The 20,578-nt window shown below is 42.9% G+C and overlaps 1 protein-coding gene across 1 annotated transcript in view; it reads right to left on the bottom strand.

The window, feature by feature from the left end:
• The window catches only part of LOC109903895 (prepronociceptin), a 25,515-nt gene extending 4,937 nt beyond the window's left edge, over window positions 1-20,578 (bottom strand). The window contains exons 1-2 of the mRNA XM_020500906.2: window positions 20,469-20,578; window positions 1,667-1,816 (exon numbers count right to left, since the gene is read on the bottom strand). Of these exons, the coding sequence (XP_020356495.1) occupies window positions 1,667-1,792 (126 nt within the window). The 5' untranslated portion in view covers window positions 1,793-1,816; window positions 20,469-20,578. The remainder of the gene's footprint in view (window positions 1-1,666; window positions 1,817-20,468) is intronic.

Raw genomic sequence — 20,578 nt, 5'->3', positions numbered from 1 at the left:
AATTCCCTTCCCTTTTAGTGTAAGAGTTTATTAAAAAAATTGAAAAAACACGTGGATTTTCAGCCTGTTCAGGTGGAATGGAGTTTTTGGCCCACAAGCATGACATCACAATCTGATGTGATTATTCTGACCAATGACCATTTGTATCTTATTACCTTGAAGGGTTAAACAGGCAGGCTCTAGAGTCTAGACGATCCTATCCGCCAATCATGGTTGTGTATGTAAATATTTTACATTTGTATCAACACTCCCACACGATCAGACTGAGCATTTTAAGAGCACAAGGAGGCTCAGGGAAATAAATGATCACAGATATATTTAGAGTTATTTTTATGAAATAAACACACACAGTAATTTATTAGACATACAGTGATGATTTAAAAATACAATTTAAAACACTGTTAGATTCAGTCAGTCCACTGGTAACACAGTCAGAGTTCCTTGAGATAGTACCCCTTTCCTGCAGTCGAGTGACCAAAAGCGCCCTCTAGAGGCCTCTTGGGTGGAACGTTAATATTTGTAATAATTTCATAATTAATAAACCTTATATATATTGTATATAAAAAAAACTTTAAAATCCGGTGTTCCTATGTTAAACGATTTTGTCTTATGTGATGTATATAAAGTGTAATATTGAAATGCAAACTCAGAATTGAATACAATTCAACTCTATATCTGACATAGTACAGGTGTCATAACCAGATCTAGATTATGACAGCGAGATGGACAACAGGGGATTTAATCTGTGTTGAAGTTGATCTCTTCGGGCATTATGTGACTGAGGCAGGGTTAGGCATAGACAGATAAGAGGAATAGAGACATATACTGAACCAAAATATAAACGCAACATGCAACAATTTCAAATATTTTACTCAGTTACAGTTCATATGAGGAAATCAGTCAATTTAAATCAATTCAATAGGCCCTAATCTATGGATTTCTCATGACTGGAAATACAGATGCGCATATGTTGGTCACAGATACCTTAAAGGAAATGGGCCTCACAATGGGCCTCAGGATCTCGTCATGGTATCTCTGTGCCTTGAAATTGCCATCGATAAAATGCAATTGTGTTCGTTGTCCGTAGCTTATGCCTGCCCATACCATAACCCCACCATGGGGCACTCTGTTCACAATGTTGACGTTAGCAAACCGCTCGCCCACACTACGCCACACACGTGGTCTGCGGTTGTGAGGCCGGTTGGATGTACTACCAAATTCTCTAAAATGACGTTGGAGGCAGCTTATGCTAGAGAAATTAACATTCAAATCTCTGGCAACAGCTCTGGTTGACATTTCTGCAGTCAGCATGCCAAAACTGCACATTTTAGAGTGGCCTTTTATTGTCCCCAGCACAAGGTGCACCTGTGTAATGATCATGCCGTTTAATCAGATTCTTGATATGCCACACCTGTCGGGTGGATTGATTATTTTGGCAAAAGGAGAAATGAATGCTCAGTAACAGGGATGTAAACAAATGTGTGCACATAATTTGAGAGAAATAAGCTTTTTGTGTGTATGGAACATTTCTGGGATATTTTATTTCAGCTCATGAAACATGGGACCAACACTTTACATGTTGCATTTGTATTTTTGTTCAGTGTAGAAGAACAGAGTGATAGACGGATGGAGGATAGGTGTTGTTGGTGGCTTTAGAGACCCTCACCAGTGTGTTAAAGTTGATCTCCTGGGGTAGGATGTGGCTACAGGCCAGGCAGTCCTCCTGGCAGTCACTACAGTGTCCCGGAACACAGAGACACAGCAGCAACAGGGCCCATAGGGGGGTCTTCATTCTCCTCAGTATCGATAGGACAACCTGGGACAGGACACAGGAGAGAGGTCAGAGGTCAATTCATGGTCTTCTGCACAGTAATCATTCACAGTGAACAGCCAGACTGAAAGAGGGGGAGGGAAGGAAGGAGTGAGAGAGCGAATCGGGGGGAGAGAGAGATACAAGGACACAGACAGACATCGCCGAACGACCGACAGACAAAGATAAGTGATAAACACTAAAGCTTTTGTTTATCTGGGAGTTTATCGACCTTGGCAGTGAACCAGTCCGCTATTTTGTGACAACAACAACGTAAGACACACAACAGCTGTTTGTACATCATTAACCAAACTCATCATCGCTTTAATTGAACCCTGAATTAGCGCTTCTGGCATGATGGGAGGGAGCACAATGGCCAAAAGAAACGGGGTGATTTCAGAAGCATTGAAGCATTTCGGAAGCATTGATGCATTTCGGAGTCTTTGTTTTGCTGGATTAGTCATCAGGAAGAGATTGGAGATATATGGAGAGAGGAATCCGAAGCTGTGTTGCACTTGTAACAAACAGAGAACAAGGAATATGCCCATGCACTGATGCACACACACACACACACACAAGCATGATATCACTGACTACACCATGTATATGTCAATGACGCACACACAAATGCCCAAAAACTGCAATTAATAGATGTGTATCTATTATAGAATTAAAATAATTAGAGATTAAACTTGTTTGTCAGGGACATTACTTTTGAATTGTACTGAACTATTTTATTAACTTGCAGTAACGATGATTCAATGTTATCATTCATATCCTGAGAGCAGCTTACCTTCACTCTTTAAAAACTGCTTTAGTATAGATAAACAGTAGTTGGAAAAGGATGAGTGTGATTGTAGAACATCATGTGTGAATGAACACAGAAAGGGAAAAGTAGTTATCTTGAAAGTAGTTTCTCTCCTTTCGAGAACAGTTCATACCCCTTTTTATGTTTTCAGTTTTTCAAGTACTTCATTGAGTTTAGTGCTTCCAATGCAAAATGCAGGTCCCAGTGCAGCATCTCAAACCGTTCCTATTTATTTTTCATAGAAACTAAATGGATACAACAAATGAAGTCTACTGTATGAGACATGGAAATACACTGAGAACATTACATACCCAGAAAGCGCTGACCATTCACGTGCGACCCCAAGGGGAACTAGTACTGCAAAGTATCAGAAAGTACAATGTGCTGTCCATTGTTGTTACTCTACGGCATTCCCTTGAGGGAGGTACAAGAGAGTGCCTGTATTTCATGAACAATCTGTAGTGTTTACGGGTTATTATTCCCCATTGCAGTGAACTTGGACACTTCCAATCGCCTCTCTCTATTGTAGAATCAGCACTTCTACTACAAACAGTAGAAACACATCTCTTTCACGTCCAAAACTGTGACATGTTGTTCTTCTCGGCCACCCTCCTCTAACTCAGTCAAGACACAAAAGCCACTTCACCACTCCTCATCAAATCGATATCCTCCTTGAGTGAGTTTCTACTTAATGGTGTCCCGTGGAACAGCTAAAGAAAGGCCGGCAGGTGGCGAGTGATTATAATGTAGGGGAGTGAATTACAAATACGATACGAGGGGATCGGGCAGGGCGGACAAAGGAGGGGTTGCCGATGGTGTGGTTTTAAAACCACCTTATTAAGTTACATAGATTTTTGCAGGAGATAGCTTGGTTCGTTCCTCATGGCTAGACATTGGAAGGGAAGGTAATGAGATTGGGGCTGAAGTATGATGTTCTCTGTGTATCCCAGGAGGTTCTATAGACTATCTACAGTACATCAGTCCCTCCAGGATTCCGCCATTCTGCGATTGCAATTTGTTTAGCAAAATCAACCATTCCCTGCATATTATGCGAGGGCTTGCAAATTTGACCAGTCATGTCACAAAACAATCAAATCATTGCAACATTATCACATAAAGCGGACCCATCACCGCAGTACAAAAAGAGGGCTCGCAATTTCAACCAATCACTGCAAATTTACTGTATAATATAGTTCAATCAAGCCACACTTAAACAAACACCCTCGTCAGCGCATTTTCGCGACAAATTGGATAAAATAATTGCGTATTGCCATGCAAAATGTCAGAATCTCCATAGCAAAATCAAGCATTTTTGCTCGCAAATGTCACAAAGAATCAGCCTGGAGGTCTGGAGTGTCCTACTGTTTTTTCTTCTTCTTCTACTTGGTAGGTAATTTATTAATTGATTGATATCACTGGTTGGCCAGAGAGTCTTCTCAACTGGTGTCCCAGGTCTGAAATCAGTCCTTGATTATCTGGCTCGAAGGACCACGTTGAATTAGTGAAGGCACTTGAAAAATTCAAGAAATGCACTTAATTAAGAATGAAAATCAGCAGTGTTTCTAGCCTCAAAGCCTCCGGATTTGAGAAAAGGGGATATGGGATTGATATGAGTTAAGATAAGCCCAAGCCTCAGAGGTAACACTGCACTTTAAATGTTCAGCAAGTGAAATGTTCAATATAATTCCTTAAACATCCTCTGTGTTGTGTGCTTTTTCTTTAATCCTTGATATGTTCATTTTGACACCTGAAGGAGCATCAGGTTCTGATGGAATCTCTACCAATTGCATGTCCATCTTCTTGTGAGAAATTACACTGGTCACTCAAAACATTTATGAATATTTAAATAAAATCAAATGCTATTTGTTACATGCGCCGAATACAACAGGTGTAGATCTTACCGTGAAATGCCGAATACAACAGGTGTAGATCTTACCGTGAAATGCTTACTTACAAGCCCCTAACCAACAATGCAGATCAAAGAAATAGAGCTAAGAAAATATTTACTAAATAAACTCAAGTAAAAAATTTAATGAAAAAGGAGCACAAGAAAATTATATAACAATAACGAGGCTATATACATGGGGTACCGGTACCGAGACAATGTGCAGGGGTACAGGTTAGTCGAGGTCATTTGTAAAGTGACATTAATACAGAATGTAAAAGTTGTTTATACACACGTGAATAACTAGCTTACTAACATTTACAATAGTGAGAGCAATAATGAATAAATAGTGAGAACTGTTTGTTCATTACTTTTAAATGGTTTATTGCTGAACGTTATTATAACTTGCTATAACCTACCCACAAATACTGTTTATTGTATGCAGGGGTACCCCATTCAGATACATCCATGATATGAAATACGGAGACCAACTCTATGAGGGTTCATTATCAGACCAAAGCAGCCATGCCAGTACCAGTGTAAATACCACTGGGTTTGAGCCACTGATATGATTGACAAATGAGCCTTGTGCTAAAAGCACCATTGGGTTCTCAAGCTCCATTGAGCACTCGCGCGTGTGTGTGTGTGTGTGTGTGTGTGTGTGTGTGTGTGTGTGTGTGTGTGTGTGTGTGTGTGTGTGTGTGTGTGTGTGTGTGTGTGTGTGTGTGTGTGTGTGTGTGTGTGTGTGTGTGTGTGTGTGTGTGTGTGTGCGTGTGGTATGGTGGGACCAGGGAAACACACATCCAGTATGATTGACAATGTCCCTATCGACAGAAATGCATAATCAGGAAGAGAAATGGAGTAGAAAGAATAAATAAAGACATGAACAATTCTGTTTATGTGCATTATGACATCACAACAGGTTGTGAGTGTGGCACTGCAAATGAAAATCATGGATAAAGAAAAATATTTAGAAAAATTTCAGCTACTGCACAAAAGCCCTCTACAGCTATTGTCAGAAAATTCTCTACAAGCACAGGAAAACTATGATAAGAGAAAACAAAGACATATTTGCAATTAAGTTGAACTTATCACTTTGCCTTGTAATAGGAGGGAGAGGCCTAGACAGACAAATTGCTGTAGGAGAATCAGCCATGGGTGAATAATCCGGATTTAACACTTTCCTTGAGATTAGTAAATTATTTTACATTTCCTGGCCTTGATGAGGACACTGCGGTAATGAGTGTTGAGAGAGAACAACGGAGAGATACAGAGAGATAGTGGACCAATGATGTGGCCGGAACACTAACTCATCCGGAACCATAGAATCAAAATGGGTTCAAATTCAAATACTTTGTCCAGAACATTCTTCTGTGGAACGACGTGTCTAACATGATGAACATTCAAGCTGGACTGAAATGGAATTAAATGTTGGATACAGCAGCCAGAGAGAGAGTGAAGGATAGATGAACTGTTTGCCAATATTGGCATAGATCATTCAACACTTTTGAGACGGGGGCATTTGGATGTCTTCTGACGTACACTTCCATATGAGCCTCATACTTTACAGTTGAAACTCAAGCCAGCTTCAGTGTTCCACAGAGAGAGAGGGAAAGGAACCACAATCCCACACATTTATTTCTCACCCCATCCTTTTCACCACATAAGTGGTGTGCGAGAAGGGCCGGCACTGTCTCTCTCGTGTATTTTTATTTCATTTAACCAATTTTGAATTCAGTCTGTAAAACAAAATGTGGAATAAGTCAAGGGGTATGAATACTTTCTGAAGGCACTGCAGCTGAGTGAGAATAACAAAGTCAATACGGGCTCCCTAGAGATCAGGGCTCCTGGGCACGTGCCCTGCATGCTGACGAGACTAACTACCAATCTAAAAATTGTTAGCTGACATGGATGATTGAAGGACTGTCATTGACTGACATAATAAGAAAAAAACAAGATAAAAACTGCTGATGCACAACCAAATTTCAAAATTGCACCGGGTTAACGTAACAATGTATTTTTTTGGTCTGGGGCCCTAAGCGACCGCTTACGTTGCTTATGCCTGGAACCGGCCCTGTGTGTGAGGCAAAGAGAGGTAATGTAAGTGATCAGAGGTTACAAAGGCTACGGCTGCCACTATCTAAGAGGTGTTTATACCATCCCTCAATTAGAAAAGGAATGTACCACAGGAGCAGAATGCGCGCACACACACACACACACACACACACACACACACACACACACACACACACACACACACACACGATTTTGCAAGGCACAATATTGTATGAAATACTATTTTCCCAGTATCTGCAGAGTTTTTCCCTCACACTCTCATTCCCTCCTTCACACCTGCAGCTCATCAGCAGTGCCCCCTCTCCAGATAGCCCAGCTATAATTGTTTAATTAACCGGCTTATTGCTGAGTAAATCACTTAATTAAACACAGTAATTGGGTTATCAAAGTCCTCTGGTGAATCTGACTGCTAGACCTGCTAATAATAACCAAAAAATGATCCATGGGGTCTGTGTCTTTCTTGACTCTGTCTGTCTGCTCCCACTACAGTCAAAGGAATAGGACCAGTGTTCTGGGGAAGGCTGGGATTCAATCCGATGGCGCATTGTCTGCTATGCACCATTTGAAGGTATTTTCTGATGGAGCCGACATATTCAGCGAATACCATAAATGCGGTCTCCGCGAACATAGAAACATTGCCTTTACATGCCACATAGCAGACGAAGAAGATTATGATTGAAAATAATAATAGCTTGTAAACAAGGTGCTTCAACTTGACATCCTGTGTGGTCCGTGTCTAGAACATTTCAAGCTCATGACTTCAATGGATACAATAAAGACAAGCTATTAGGATAGAATGGTACTGAGGGAAATTAACAACCACAACCTCTACCGAGAATGCCAGTCACGACAATATTCTTCAACACATTACAACTTTATCGATGAGTGAGGGCGGATCAGTGACAAACGTCGATATACCATGCAAAACATCAGTCTCTGTATCAATAGTATACATCACTAACTATCAGTTAAATGTATCATCTTCCACCCTGTAAAACCACATCAGTATTTGTCCTACAGCACCACGGATCAATATAGCGATAGATTGATATTAACTTAGAGCAGTGGAGGCTCATCAGAGGAGGAAGGGAAGGACCATCCTCCTCAGTGAATTGTATTTAAAGAACAAATAATTCAACATTAAAAAGTTATTGTTATATTAAACTGTACTAAATATAATCATATCACCAGATAATTGATTAAAACACACTATTTTGAAATGAAGGTCTACTTTAGCCTCAACAGCACTCTGTAGCGTAGCACTATGGTGTAGCCGGAGGACAGCAAGCTTCCGTCCTCCTCTGGGTACATTGACTTCACTACAAAACCTAGGAGGCTCATGGTTCTCACCCCCTTCCATAGACTTACACGGGAATTATGACAACTTCCGGAGGACGTCCACCAACATATCAGAGCTCTTGCAGCATAAAATGACGTTCTCCACCCAATCAAAGGATCAGAGAATGAATCTAGTACTGAAAGCATAAGCTACAGCTAGCTAGCACAGCATAAAACGTGGTGAGTAGTTGACTCAAAGAGAGAGAAAGACAATAGTTGAACAGTTTTGAACAAATGTATTTCTTCCAAAATTAAGGAGAAGCAAGAGAGAGAGATCCAAAAAAAATTCGCTTTCAGTTTCACTTACTTACTTAGCTAGCAAATACAGCTAGCTAGTTTAGCCAAATCAAACACCCTGCTCAAACAGAGGAATGCTACGTTAGCTAACTGGCAACCCAACACAACATTGGAACTCTTCCAAGTCAAGGTAAACTTTTGGGCCAGCCGGTTTAAGTGCTAAACTACTTACTAACTGTACACTAATGTTACTGCATGATTGTAGCAGGATTACTAACACATTATTTCATTAGGTATGTTGACTATTGTCACGTTCGCTGGAATAAATATCGGACCAAGCTGCAGCGTGATATGGTTTCCACATATTTTTTCATTGAAAACGCACAAAAACAACAAAGAATAAATGAAACAAACAACAAACCGTAACAACAGAGGTGCAACATGCACTAACTCAAAACAATATCCCATAAAACACAGGTGAAAAAAATGCTACTTAAATATGATCCCCAATTAGAGACAACGATAACCAGCTGCCTCTAATTAGGAATCATACCAAACACCAACATAGAAAAACTAAACTAGAACCCCACATAGAAAATAACTAGAAACCCCCCCAGTCACGCCCTGACCTACTTTACCATAGAAAAACAAAGGCTCTCTATGGTCAGGGCATGACAGTACCCCCCCCCCCCCCCAGACTTCGGTATCAAGGAAGGCTCCTGCCATGGAGCGGGGGTGGGCACCAGATCTGGACTGGACATCAGTGCAGAGGAAGGCTCCTGTCATGGAGCAGGACTGGACGCCGTATCTGGACTGAGCACCGGCACAGGAGAAGGTTCCGCCCATGGAGATGGACCGGACACCGTGCCTGGACTGGGCATCTGCGCAGGGGAAGTCTCCCGCCATGGAGCTGGAGGTTCCGGACCGTTGACCGTCACAGGAGGTTACAGACCGTCTCAGGAGGTTCCGGACCGTTGACCGTCTCAGGAAGTTCCGGACCGTGGACCGTCTCAGGAGGTTCCGGACCGTGGACCGTCTCAGGAGGTTCCGGACTGTGGACCGTCTCAGGAGGTTCCGGACCGTGGACCGTCTCAGGAGGTTCCGGACCGTGGACCGTCTCAGGAGGTTCCGGACCGTGGATCGTCTCAGGAGGTTCCGGACTGTGGACCGTCATTGGAGGTTCCGGACTGTGGCCCGTTGTTGGAGGTTCCGGACTGTGAAACGTCGCCGGAAGCTCTGGACTGTGAACCGTCGCCGGAAGCTCTGGATTGGGACTCGTCGCCAGAAGCTCTGGACTGTGAACCATCGCCAGAAGCTGGACTGTGAACCATCGCCGGAAGCTCTGGACTGGGAACCGTCGCGGAAAGCTCTGGACTTGGGACCGTCACCTGAAGCTCTGGACTGGGGAGGCACACTGGAGGCCTGATGCATGGGGCCGGTACAGGTGGCACCGGCCTGGTGACACGCACCTCAGAGCACCGGACTGGGAAAGCGCACTGGAGGCCTAGTGCATGGAACCGGCACAGGTGGTGCCAGATTGGTGACACACACTTCAGGGCGAGTGAGGGGAGCAGGCACAGGACGTACCGGAGGGAGAGTGCGAGAAGCAGGCACAGGACGTACTGGACTGGGGACACGCACTTCAGGGAGAGTGCGAGGAGGAGACACATGACGTACTGGACTGGAGAGGTGCACTTGAGGCCAGAAGCGTGGAGCCGGCACAGGTTGCACCAGAATGCTAACCGGATCCTCTGGTCGGATGTTGAGCAGAACACACTTGCACAACATCTCTCTCATCTCACTCTCTCCCAACTTCGCCATTGCCTCCCTGACGGTCTCTGGCTCTTCCCTCTGCTCAGCCGCCAGCTCCATGTGCTCCCGGCAAAAAGAAAAATCCAGTCAGTGGCAGTCCTGATTGTACCTGTCACGACTTCCGCCGAAGTCGGTCCCTCTCCTTGTTCAGGCGGCGTTCGGCGGTCGACGTCACCGGCCTTCTAGCCATTGCCGATCCACTTTTCATTTTCCATTTGTTTTGTCCTTGTCCCCCAATTACCTGTTCATTATTTAACCCTCTGTTCCCCCATGGTTGTTTGTGAGTGATCGGTTGTTTGTACGGTCCATTATAGTGGGACTGATTTATTGTGCTTGTATTTGTGAATATTTGAGTAAATTACGTTTATTACTCATATCTGCTGTCCACCCCTCCTTCACCCGGTCCCAGCGGGATTCGGCTCGTGCTCCCGAGGGAGTCCTCGGGCACCTGCAATGGGCCATGAGGCGGCAGAAGGCGAGCGCTGACCGCCACCGCAGTGAGGCCCCGGTGTTTCGACCCGAAACCTGCCCCTCCGCTTGCCCTGCCAGAAGCTGGGACAGCAGTTTGTGGGGCCATTCAAAGTCCTGAGGAGAGTGAACGAGGTGTGTTACAGGTTACAGATTCCCCCCGTTTACCGTATTAACCCCTCATTCCATGTGTCTCTAATCAGGCCGGTGGTGGCTGGTCCACTCCAGGAGTCTGAGGTGCGGGAGGTTCCTCCGCCCCCTCTGGACATCGAGGGGGCCCCGGCGTATGCTGTTCGAGCCATCCTGGACTCGAGGCGTCGGACGAGGGGCCTTCAGTACCTCGTGGACTGAGAGGGGTACGGTCCGGAGGAGAGATGCCGGGTGCCAGTGGAGGACGTCTTGGACCCGTCGTTGCTGTGGGAGTTCCACCGTCTCCATCCGGATCGCTCTGCAGCTCGTCCTCCGAGTCGTCCCCGAGGTCGGTGTCGGTGCGCTGCTGGAGCCTCTACACCAGCTACACACAGGCACTATTACAGTACCGCCGTCCAATCTGCAGCAACTGCATGATGCCATCGCATTAGTATGGACCAACATCCTTGTGGACACCTTGTAGAAATGCCCCGAAGAATGTCAGGCTGTTATGGAGGCAATGGTATGGTACTAGACCCGGTGCTAGATGGGTGTACCTAATAAACTGGCCGATGGGTGTATATATCAATAATAGCATGACACACTTCAGACCTGTGATGCAGTGAGAGGCATCAGCAGAGTTGATTTGCTGCGACAACCATGACGTGGCAGAGGCTGATCTAATGGAGAAGGCATTAAGAGATACACATGGACCTAAATCTATCTCTCTCTTTATTGAGATGAATTCACTTCACTGGAGGTTAGGAGTAGAGGTGAGGCAGTTCAGAGGTGTGTTACACACATGTGCACATATACGCAAACACATGCACACAAATGTGTATATGCATGTCCACACCTACGCACGCACACAGCCACACACAAGCACACATATTTGCAAACACCTCATCCCTGACTGTAGAAAGGGATAATAAACGGGACAGAGAGATCTCATAAGATCCTGGAAACACACAAAGAGAGAGAGAGAGGAGCCCAACTGAGTTGTGGCATTATGATTGGATTAACACACTCTAATCCTGTGAGTTTAGACTAGTCCTCACCAGGTGTTCACCACCACACACACGACCTCCGACCCCTTATCAAAGAACACCCCAAGAGCTGTCAATAATGAGGGGAATGGAGAGATACAGACCTCGGATTTTTCCTCCAAACACATGTCATTGTGTGTCATTCTGTTCAGCTCCCAATTTATCCAACAAGGATGAGCCACTTAGAAAGAAGAGGAACAATACTTTTTTAAATCCATTTTTCTATGGAGATTTAGCACACTGTTCCATAGGGCACAACGTAATGAAGCATTTGCAATTGAAAACTAATATTAGAAAAACAGTCAACTAATTTCTTATTTCTCCCTCAATTGATCAAACATGTAAAACATGTCTATATGGTATCCAGCTGTGTAGGGGAAAAACATGTAAACGCCATTTACACACCTTTGTAATTTTGCGTGAGCATTTACACACCTTTGTAATTTTGCGTGAGCATTTACACACCTTTGTAATTTTGCGTGAGCATTTACACACCTTTTGTGAAAAAAATGTATTGAAAGTATTGAAGCCACGTCTAAAATACTGTATATTCACGACTTCGGGTCCAAGGCATTGAAGAAAAAATGCAATCCAAATGATTCTCAATTCCATTTGTATTTCGGGAAATTTACACCATAGAACCAATACCACCAGGCACCCCTATTTGGAATAACCCCACCTTACCTCTAGAGTTTAATGACAACACCTTTAAGTCCTGCTTCTAAAGGGGCATCATTCATTGTTTACATGTGTACTATGATGGATCTCTGGATAATCCAAGGTCAATTTCATTCAGTTCTTACAACTCAGAATTCTTCTTCAATCACTTCAACAGTATCTGGATGGACGTAAGGGATCCAACATAGAACAAAATACTGAAAGAAGCTGCTGCACCAAAAGATGTTGATTGAAACTCTACCTGGAAAAAGGAAGAACTTGGAAACAGATCGTGAGTGGAAAAACCATTGGTCATATACAGTTGAAGTCGGAAGTTTACATACACCTTAGCCAAATACATTTAAACTCAGTTTTTCAAAATTCTTGACATTTAATCCTAGTAAAAATACCCTGTTTTAGGTCAGTTTATTTTAAGAATGTGAAATGTCAGAATAATAGTAGAGAGAATGATTTATTTCAGCTTTTTTTTCTTTCATCACATTCCCAGTGGGTCAGAAGTTTACATACACTTAATTAGTATTTGGTAGTATTGCCTTTAAATGGTTTTACTTGGGTCAACCATTTCGGGTAGCCTTCCACAATCTTCCCACAATAAGTTGGGTGAATTTTGGCCCATTCCGCCTGACAGAGCTGGTGTAACTGTCAAGTTTGTAGGCCTCCTTATTCGCACACGCTTTTTCAGTTCTGCCCACACATTTTCTATAGGATTGAGGTCAGGGCTTTGTGATGGCCACTCCAATACCTTGACTTTGTTGTCCTTAAGCCATTTTGCCACAACTTTGGAAGTATGCTTGGGGTCATTGTCCATTTGGAAGACCCATTTGCGACCAAGCTTTAGCTTCCTGACTGATGTCTTGAGATGTTGCTTCAATATATCCACATAATCTTGTTTCCTCACGATGACATCTATTTTGTGAAGGGCACATGATGCTGCCACCCCCGTGCTTCACAGTTGGGATGGTGTTCTTTGGCTTGCAAGGCTCCCCGTTTTTCCTGCAAACATAACGATGGTCATTATGGCAAAACAGTTCTATTTTTGTTTCATCAGAACAGAGGACATTTCTCCAAAAGGTATGAGCTTTGTCCCCATGTGCAGATGCAAACCGTAGTCTGGCTTTTTTATGGCGGTTTTGGAGCAGTGGCTTCTTCCTTGCTTAGCGACCTTTCAGGTTATGTTGATATAGGATTAGTTTTAATGTGGATATAGATACTTTTGTACCTGTTTCCTTCAGCATCTTCACAAGGCCCTTTGATGTTGTTCTGGGATTGATTTGCACTTTCCTCACCAAAGTACGTTCATCTCTAGGAGACAGAGAACGTCTCCTTCCAGAGCGGAATGACGGCTGCGTGGTCCCATGGTGTTTATACTTGCATACTATTGTTTGTTCAGATGAACGTGGTACCTTCAGGTGTTTGGAAATTGCTGCCAAGGATGAACCAAACTTGTGGAGGTCTGCAATTCTTTTCTGAGGTCTTGATTTCTTTTGACTTTCTCACGATGTCAAGCAAAGAGGCACAGAGATTGAAGGTAGGCCTTGAAATACATCCAAAGGTACACCTCCAATTGACTCAAATGATGTCAATTAGCCTATCAGAAGCTTCTAAAGCCATGACATCATTTTCTGGAATTTTCCAAGCTGTTTAAAGGCACATTCAACTTAGTGTATGTAAACTTCTGACCCACTGGAATTGTGATACAGTGAATTAAAAGTGAAATAATCTGTCTGTAAACAAATGTTGTAAAAATGAATTGTGTCATGCCCAAAGTATATGTCCTAACTGACTTGCCAAAACTATAGTTTGTTAACAAGAAATTTGTGGAGTGGTTGAAAAACAAGTTTTAATGACTCCAACCTAAGTGTATGTAAACTACCGACTTCAACTGTATATGTGAAAGTGTTCATACCTGCTCTTACAACTTAAGACATAAACTACCGCAATTTAAGACTCATACGACTTACTACACTCCTGCCAAAATGAATGTAATGCACCCAGAAATGTCACGTCTGTTGGAGATTCAAAAAGCACAAACAAACCCTATTACATATGCTGTGGTCCTGTGACCTACTGACACCATTTTGGGATAATGTATGTGTTATCATTTCATTAGGTCTAGGAATTTATATCCATTCATCTCCACGATTATGTTTGTTGGATATGTAAAACAGGTGATCAATATCAGAGAAAGTTTTGTAACCTAAGTCTAATTGCAAAAAAAAGTATTATAGCCAAGAATTGGAATGCCTCATATCCACCCTCAATAACAAACTGGAGGACGGAACTATCTACCGTGCCTACAGTACCAGTCAAAAGGTTGGACACGTATTCAAGGGTTTTCTTCATTTTTACAATTTTCTACATTTGAGAAAAATTGTGAAAAGATATTTAAAAAAAATGAATGAACACATGTGGAATCATGTACTCAGCAACTCAGCAACAAAAAAAGAAACGTCCTCTCACTGTCAACTGTGTTTATTTTCAGCAAACTTAACTTGTGTAAATATTTGTATGAACATAACAAGATTCAACAACTGAGACATAAACTGAACAAGTTACACAGATATGTGACTAACAGAAGTGGAAAAATGTGTCCCTGAACAAAGGGGGGGTCAAAAGTAACAGTCAGTATATCTGGTGGCACCGATTTGCCAGTTCTTGCTGTGAGATGTTACCCCACTCTTCCACCAAGGCACCTGCAAGTTCCCGGACATGTCTGGGGGGAATGGCCCTAACCCCAGACGTGCTCAATGGGATTGAGATCCGGGGTCTTCGCTGGCCAGGGCAGAACATTTCCTGTCTAGCAGGAAATCACGCACAGAACAAGCAGTATGGCTGGTGGCATTGTCATGCTGGAGGGTCATGTCAGGATGAGCCTGCAGGAAGGGTACCACATGAGGGAGGAGGATGTCTTCCCTGTAACGCACAGCACTGAGATTGTCTGCAATGACAACAAGCTCAGTCCGATGATGCTGTGACACACTCCAGAGATCTGAGCTCCAGAGTTCAGGCCTCGGTGTAACGCTCATTCCTTCGACGATAAATGCGAATCCGACCATCACTCCTGGTGAGACAAAACCGCGACTCGTCAGTGAAGAACACTTTTTGCCAGTCTGGCCCAGCGACGGTGGCTTTATGCCCATAGGCGACGTTGTTGATGGTGATGTGTGGCAAGGACCTGCCTTCAAGCCTTCAGTCCAGCCTCTCTCAGCCTATTGCGAACAGTCTGAGCACTGATGGAGGAATTGTGCGTTCCTGGTCTAACTCGGGCAGGTGTTGCTGCCATCCTGTACCTGTCCCGCAGGTGTGATGTTCGGATGTACCGATCCTGTGCAGGTGTTGTTACACGTGGTCTGCCACTGCGAGGACAATCAGCTGTCCGTCTTGTCTCCCTGTAGTGCTGTCTTAGGCGTCTCACAATACGGACATTGCAATTTATTGCCCTGGCCACATCTGCAGTCCTCATGCCTCCTTGCATCATGCCTAAGGCACGTTTGCGCAGATGAGCAGGGACCCTGGGCATCTTTCTTTTGGTGTTTTTCAGAGTCAGTAGAATTGTCTCTTTAGTGTCCTAAGTTAACTTTACTGTGACCTTAATTTCCTACCGTCTGTAAGCTGTTAGTGTCTTGACGACCGTTCCACAGGTGCATGTTCATTAATTGTTTATGGTTCATTGAACAAACATGGGAAAAAGTGTTTAAACCCTTTACCATGAATCTCTGTGAAGTTATTTGGATTTTTACAAATTATCTTTGAAAGACAGGGTCCTGAAAAAGATACGTTTATTTTTTTGCTGAGCTTTGTAACCAAAAAGGTTTTAAACAAATCAAAATATATTTTATATTTGAGATTATTCAAAGTAACCACCCCTTTGCCTTGATGACAGCTTTGCACACTCTTGACATTCTCTGAACCAGCTTCATGAGGTAGTCACCTGGAATGCATTTCAATTAACAGGTCTACCTTGTTAAAAAAAAAAAAGTGGAATTCTATTCCTTCTTAATGTGTTTGAGCCAATCAGTTGTGTTGTGGAAAGGTAGGGGTGGTAAACAGAAGATAGCCCTATTTGGTAAAAGACCAAGTCCATAGTATGGTAAGAACAGCTCAATAAACAGAGAAACGACAGTCCATCATTACTTTAACACATGAATGTCATTCAGTCCGCAAAATGTCAAGAACTTTGAATGTTTCTTCAAGTGAAGTCGCAAAAACCATCTAGCGCTATGATGAAACTGGCTCTCGTGAGGACCACCACAGGAAAGGAAGAACCAGAGTTACCGCTACTGCAGAGGATAAGTTAATTAGAGTTAACTGTATTTAAGAAATTTCAGCCCAAATAAATGCTTCATAGAGTTCAAGTAACAGACACATCTCAACATCAACTGTTCAGAGGAGACTGTGTGAATCTGGCCTTCATGATCGAATTGCTGCAAAGAAACCACTACTAAAGGACACCAATAATAAGAACAGACTTGCTTGGGCCAAGAAACACGAGCAATGGACATTAGACCGTGGAAATCTGTCCTTTGGTCTGATGAGTGAAGCATGGAGGAGGAGGTGTGATGGTGTGGGGGTGCTTTGCTGGTGACAATGTCAGTGATTTATTTAGAATTCAAGGCACACTTAACCAGCATGGCTACCACAGCATTTTGTAACGATACTCCATCCCATCTGGTTTGCTCTTAGTGGGACTATCATTTGTTTTTCAATAGGACAATGACCCAACACATCTCCAGGCTGTGTAAGGGCTATTTGACCAAGGAGGAGTGTGATGGAGTGCTGCATCAGATGGCCTGGCCCCCACAATCACCCGACCTCAAGAGATGGTTGAGATGGTTTTGGGATGAGTTGGACCACAGAGTGAAGGAAAAGCAGCCAACAAGTGCTCAGCATATGTGGGAACTTCTTCATGACTGTTGGAAAAGCATTCCAGGTGAAGCTGGTTGAGAGATTGCCAAAAGTGTGCAAAGCTGTCATTCTAAAATATGTTTTGATTTGTTGAACACTTTTTTGGTTACTACGTGAATCCACGCGTTATTTCATAATTTTGATGTCTTCACTATTATTCTACATTGTAGAAAATAGTAAAAATAAAGAAAAAACGTTGAATGAGTAGGTGTGTCCAAACTTTAGACTGGTACTGTACATGCCATTAGACTATATATATATATATATATATTACAAAATCAAACATAAACCAGACACATTTGATAGAATTTGAAAATTGTCTGTTGACCATCTGTCACGCCCTGACCATAGAAAGCTTTTCTTTCTCTATGTTGGTTAGGTCGGGGTGTGACTAGGGTGCGTCATCTAGGTGATTTATATTTTTATGTTGGCCTGGTATGGTTCCCAATCAGAGGCAGCTGTTTATCGTTGTCTCTGGTTGGGGATCATATTTAGGCAGCCATTTCCCCTTTGTGTTTTGTGGGATCTTGTTTTTGTGTAGCTGCCTGTGAGCAGCCCAGAACGGCACGTTTCGTTTTTCTTCTGTCTTGTTTGTTGAGTTGATTCATTATTAAACATGTGGAATTCTACGCACGCTGCGCCTTGGTCCAATCATTATAACGATCGTGACACCATCTTTGAGAATGTTTTGTGTTTTGTTTTGTGTTGTATATTAAAAAATAAAACTCACACAAAAAATATTAAGTATGGAGAGTGTTACTTTTCTCACATAACCAACCATATGTTTTACCGCTACATCACTGACGGAGTCCATATTAGGAATGCAGTTTGACGACTTCCTGATATGGATGCCGTTAGTCTTGACTCTCTTTTCTCCTCAGACTGAGTGGCTGCCTAGTACTGCCGGTAGTACTACACAACTGATCCACAACTATATTTGAGTGTTTCCAACAACTTTTCAACTATTACAACATAACATAAACCGTGTCATTAACATGACTCAAGAGTAGAACGTATTTTGTGTCTCTATCTGATGCTGAGGCCCATTCAAACAGCTGCACAGAAGAACAACAAGAGAGCTAATCAAGGGCTAATTTCACAGTTTCCGCAAATCTGTGTCGTGCCGGATGGGGAACGCTTAGAATTATTCTGCCCGCAGGTCTGAGGAGACAGCGTTTAATTGTCTTGGAATCCCTTTAAAATAACATTTATACACTCTTCTCGCTCTCTCTTACACACACACGCAGACAAGAAAATATGCATGCAGTCATGCAGACACACGGGCGGGTGCAAGCAAGCAAGTACACAGATGCACACACACACACACACACACACACACACACACACACACACACACACACACACACACACATTCTGAGTCTAATCCGTGTAGTGAAGACGTAACGGCAGAAAAACCTGGTCCCTGAGACGATAATATTGGTCACGGCTATGTGACCGACTGGATTTTTAACCAGGGTCGTCTGTGCGCCATGAAGCTGTACATGCCCACTGAGCTAAAGCCTAAGCATATGCTTGGGGAGCTAACGCAAGTCTTCAGGAATATGCTAAAAGGAAATAATACATTATTTCATTCATTTGAGGAATTTCAAATGAAAAAATGTAATCCTAAAAAAAGCCTATTTGGATTATGTTCCGGTTCACAGTGTTTATAAAGAGTATCTTTTGAGAAAAATATAAAGATCATTTGATCATTTGAGTCTTGCTGTGCTCTCAAATATCAGCCTGTAATGAAATTTGACCGATAGCAGCTCTGGTCGATGTGCAGCTTTAAATCTGACCTCCTGGGTCCCTCCGTGCCTTCACCACTCTGGAAGCACCAGTATTAGCCCATCAACTAGCCTTTATTGCCCAAGAGGCTGTTAGTCATGTACAGTAAGCCAATAATCATTTAAAAGCTCGTTAAGAGCTGGGAATCCTGATTGACTCCTTTAAAGAAACCCAAATTGATATTGACTGATATTCAAAGGAAAACCCCTCCATCAAACAAACCACTGTTAAACTAGGTTTGGAATGAACCTTTAAAATAATCAAGTTTAATCAAAGCCAATTAAAAGGCAGGAATGAATTAATTGTAGATAGCCACTCATTTAAGTGGTGGTGGTGTTCCATTAACAGAACACACAAACTGAGTCCTGGAAAGCAACAGAAACTGCCCCCGAGCTTTCGCAGGCATTATAGGCAGCTATGTGGTTCATCCTCTACCGTCATTAGATCATCAACAGTAAATGTATTTGCAGCTAGTATTTTGCACCTAAGCATAAAGATTGAACATTTAATCTTCTCCCTCGGGTATTAACTGTGTAAAATAATAGTTTTGCATCGTCTCCGTGGAGATGCATTGATTTGAGGACCAATAGGATAATAATGAGAGTAATGGCAAAAATATGCTCCTGTCATGGGTCAGGACTTTAACTGTGCCACAAGCACCGGGAAGAGATAGAAAGAGCACAGAAAGGAAAACAACACCGAAAGACATTGAAGAAAGATAGCATGGAAAGAAAAGGGGGGAAGAAAGAGTGCACCCAAAGAGGAGAGCACAGAAAGAGAAAGAGCACAGACAAAGAGGAGAGCACGGAAAGAGAAAGAGCACAGAAAGAGAAAGAGCACAGACAAAGGGAATAAATGAGAAAGAGTGCTTGGCTTAAGCGGTGAGTGTTTACTAGCAATTACTCTTGATACACATCGCAAAACTCCCCGAGGTATGTACCGTACAACCCAATTAAATCGCTAAGAAGATAACACTAACAGGTTGCTGTGATATATTGTTACTTCACATTCTCAGGGAATTAAATGACAGTATGAGCAACATTATTTTCTGCTTTTCTCCTTATGTGTTTGTGTCACATCAGATACATCTATCAGACGGATTCAACCAACTTATTGTTGTGGTCTTTCCATTTCCCTCTTTTCAGTTCTTCTCATTGGTTTTCAGGTGCAATGTACATGCCTCGCATTTAAATGACAGTGTGGAAAAGTCCACCCAACTTCAACGAAAACCCAGAGAGAAATGATACGCTGCTCAAAACTAATGAACCCTAATAACCCAATTCCCAACACATGCCATACTATAAATAAACTAGCCGCCATAAGATATGCCAAACGGCACTAAGCCGTTGGCAACTTCTCGGGTTTAAAGCTGAACCCAAACTCCTTCAGTGGCAGTCAGGGAAGGGTCCCATCTCAAACCAAGCCAGGTGAGTTCTCCTCCACCCCCACACCTTAAGCCAAAGTCCGAAGGTCTAAGGTCAGACTTACCTGTGTATGAGGCGTTTGGGCGTAGGTCTTTTGGGTGATTTAGGTCTACAGTACAGTAGATCTAGTAAGTGTCCTGTCTTCTATCTCAGTGTATTTCATCTATACATACA

Source organism: Oncorhynchus kisutch, linkage group LG14 (assembly GCF_002021735.2).
Source record: "Oncorhynchus kisutch isolate 150728-3 linkage group LG14, Okis_V2, whole genome shotgun sequence".
Taxonomy (NCBI): Eukaryota; Metazoa; Chordata; class Actinopteri; order Salmoniformes; family Salmonidae; genus Oncorhynchus; species Oncorhynchus kisutch.
Note: the sequence above shows the minus strand (reverse complement) of the source record. Positions and strands in the feature narration are given on the sequence as shown.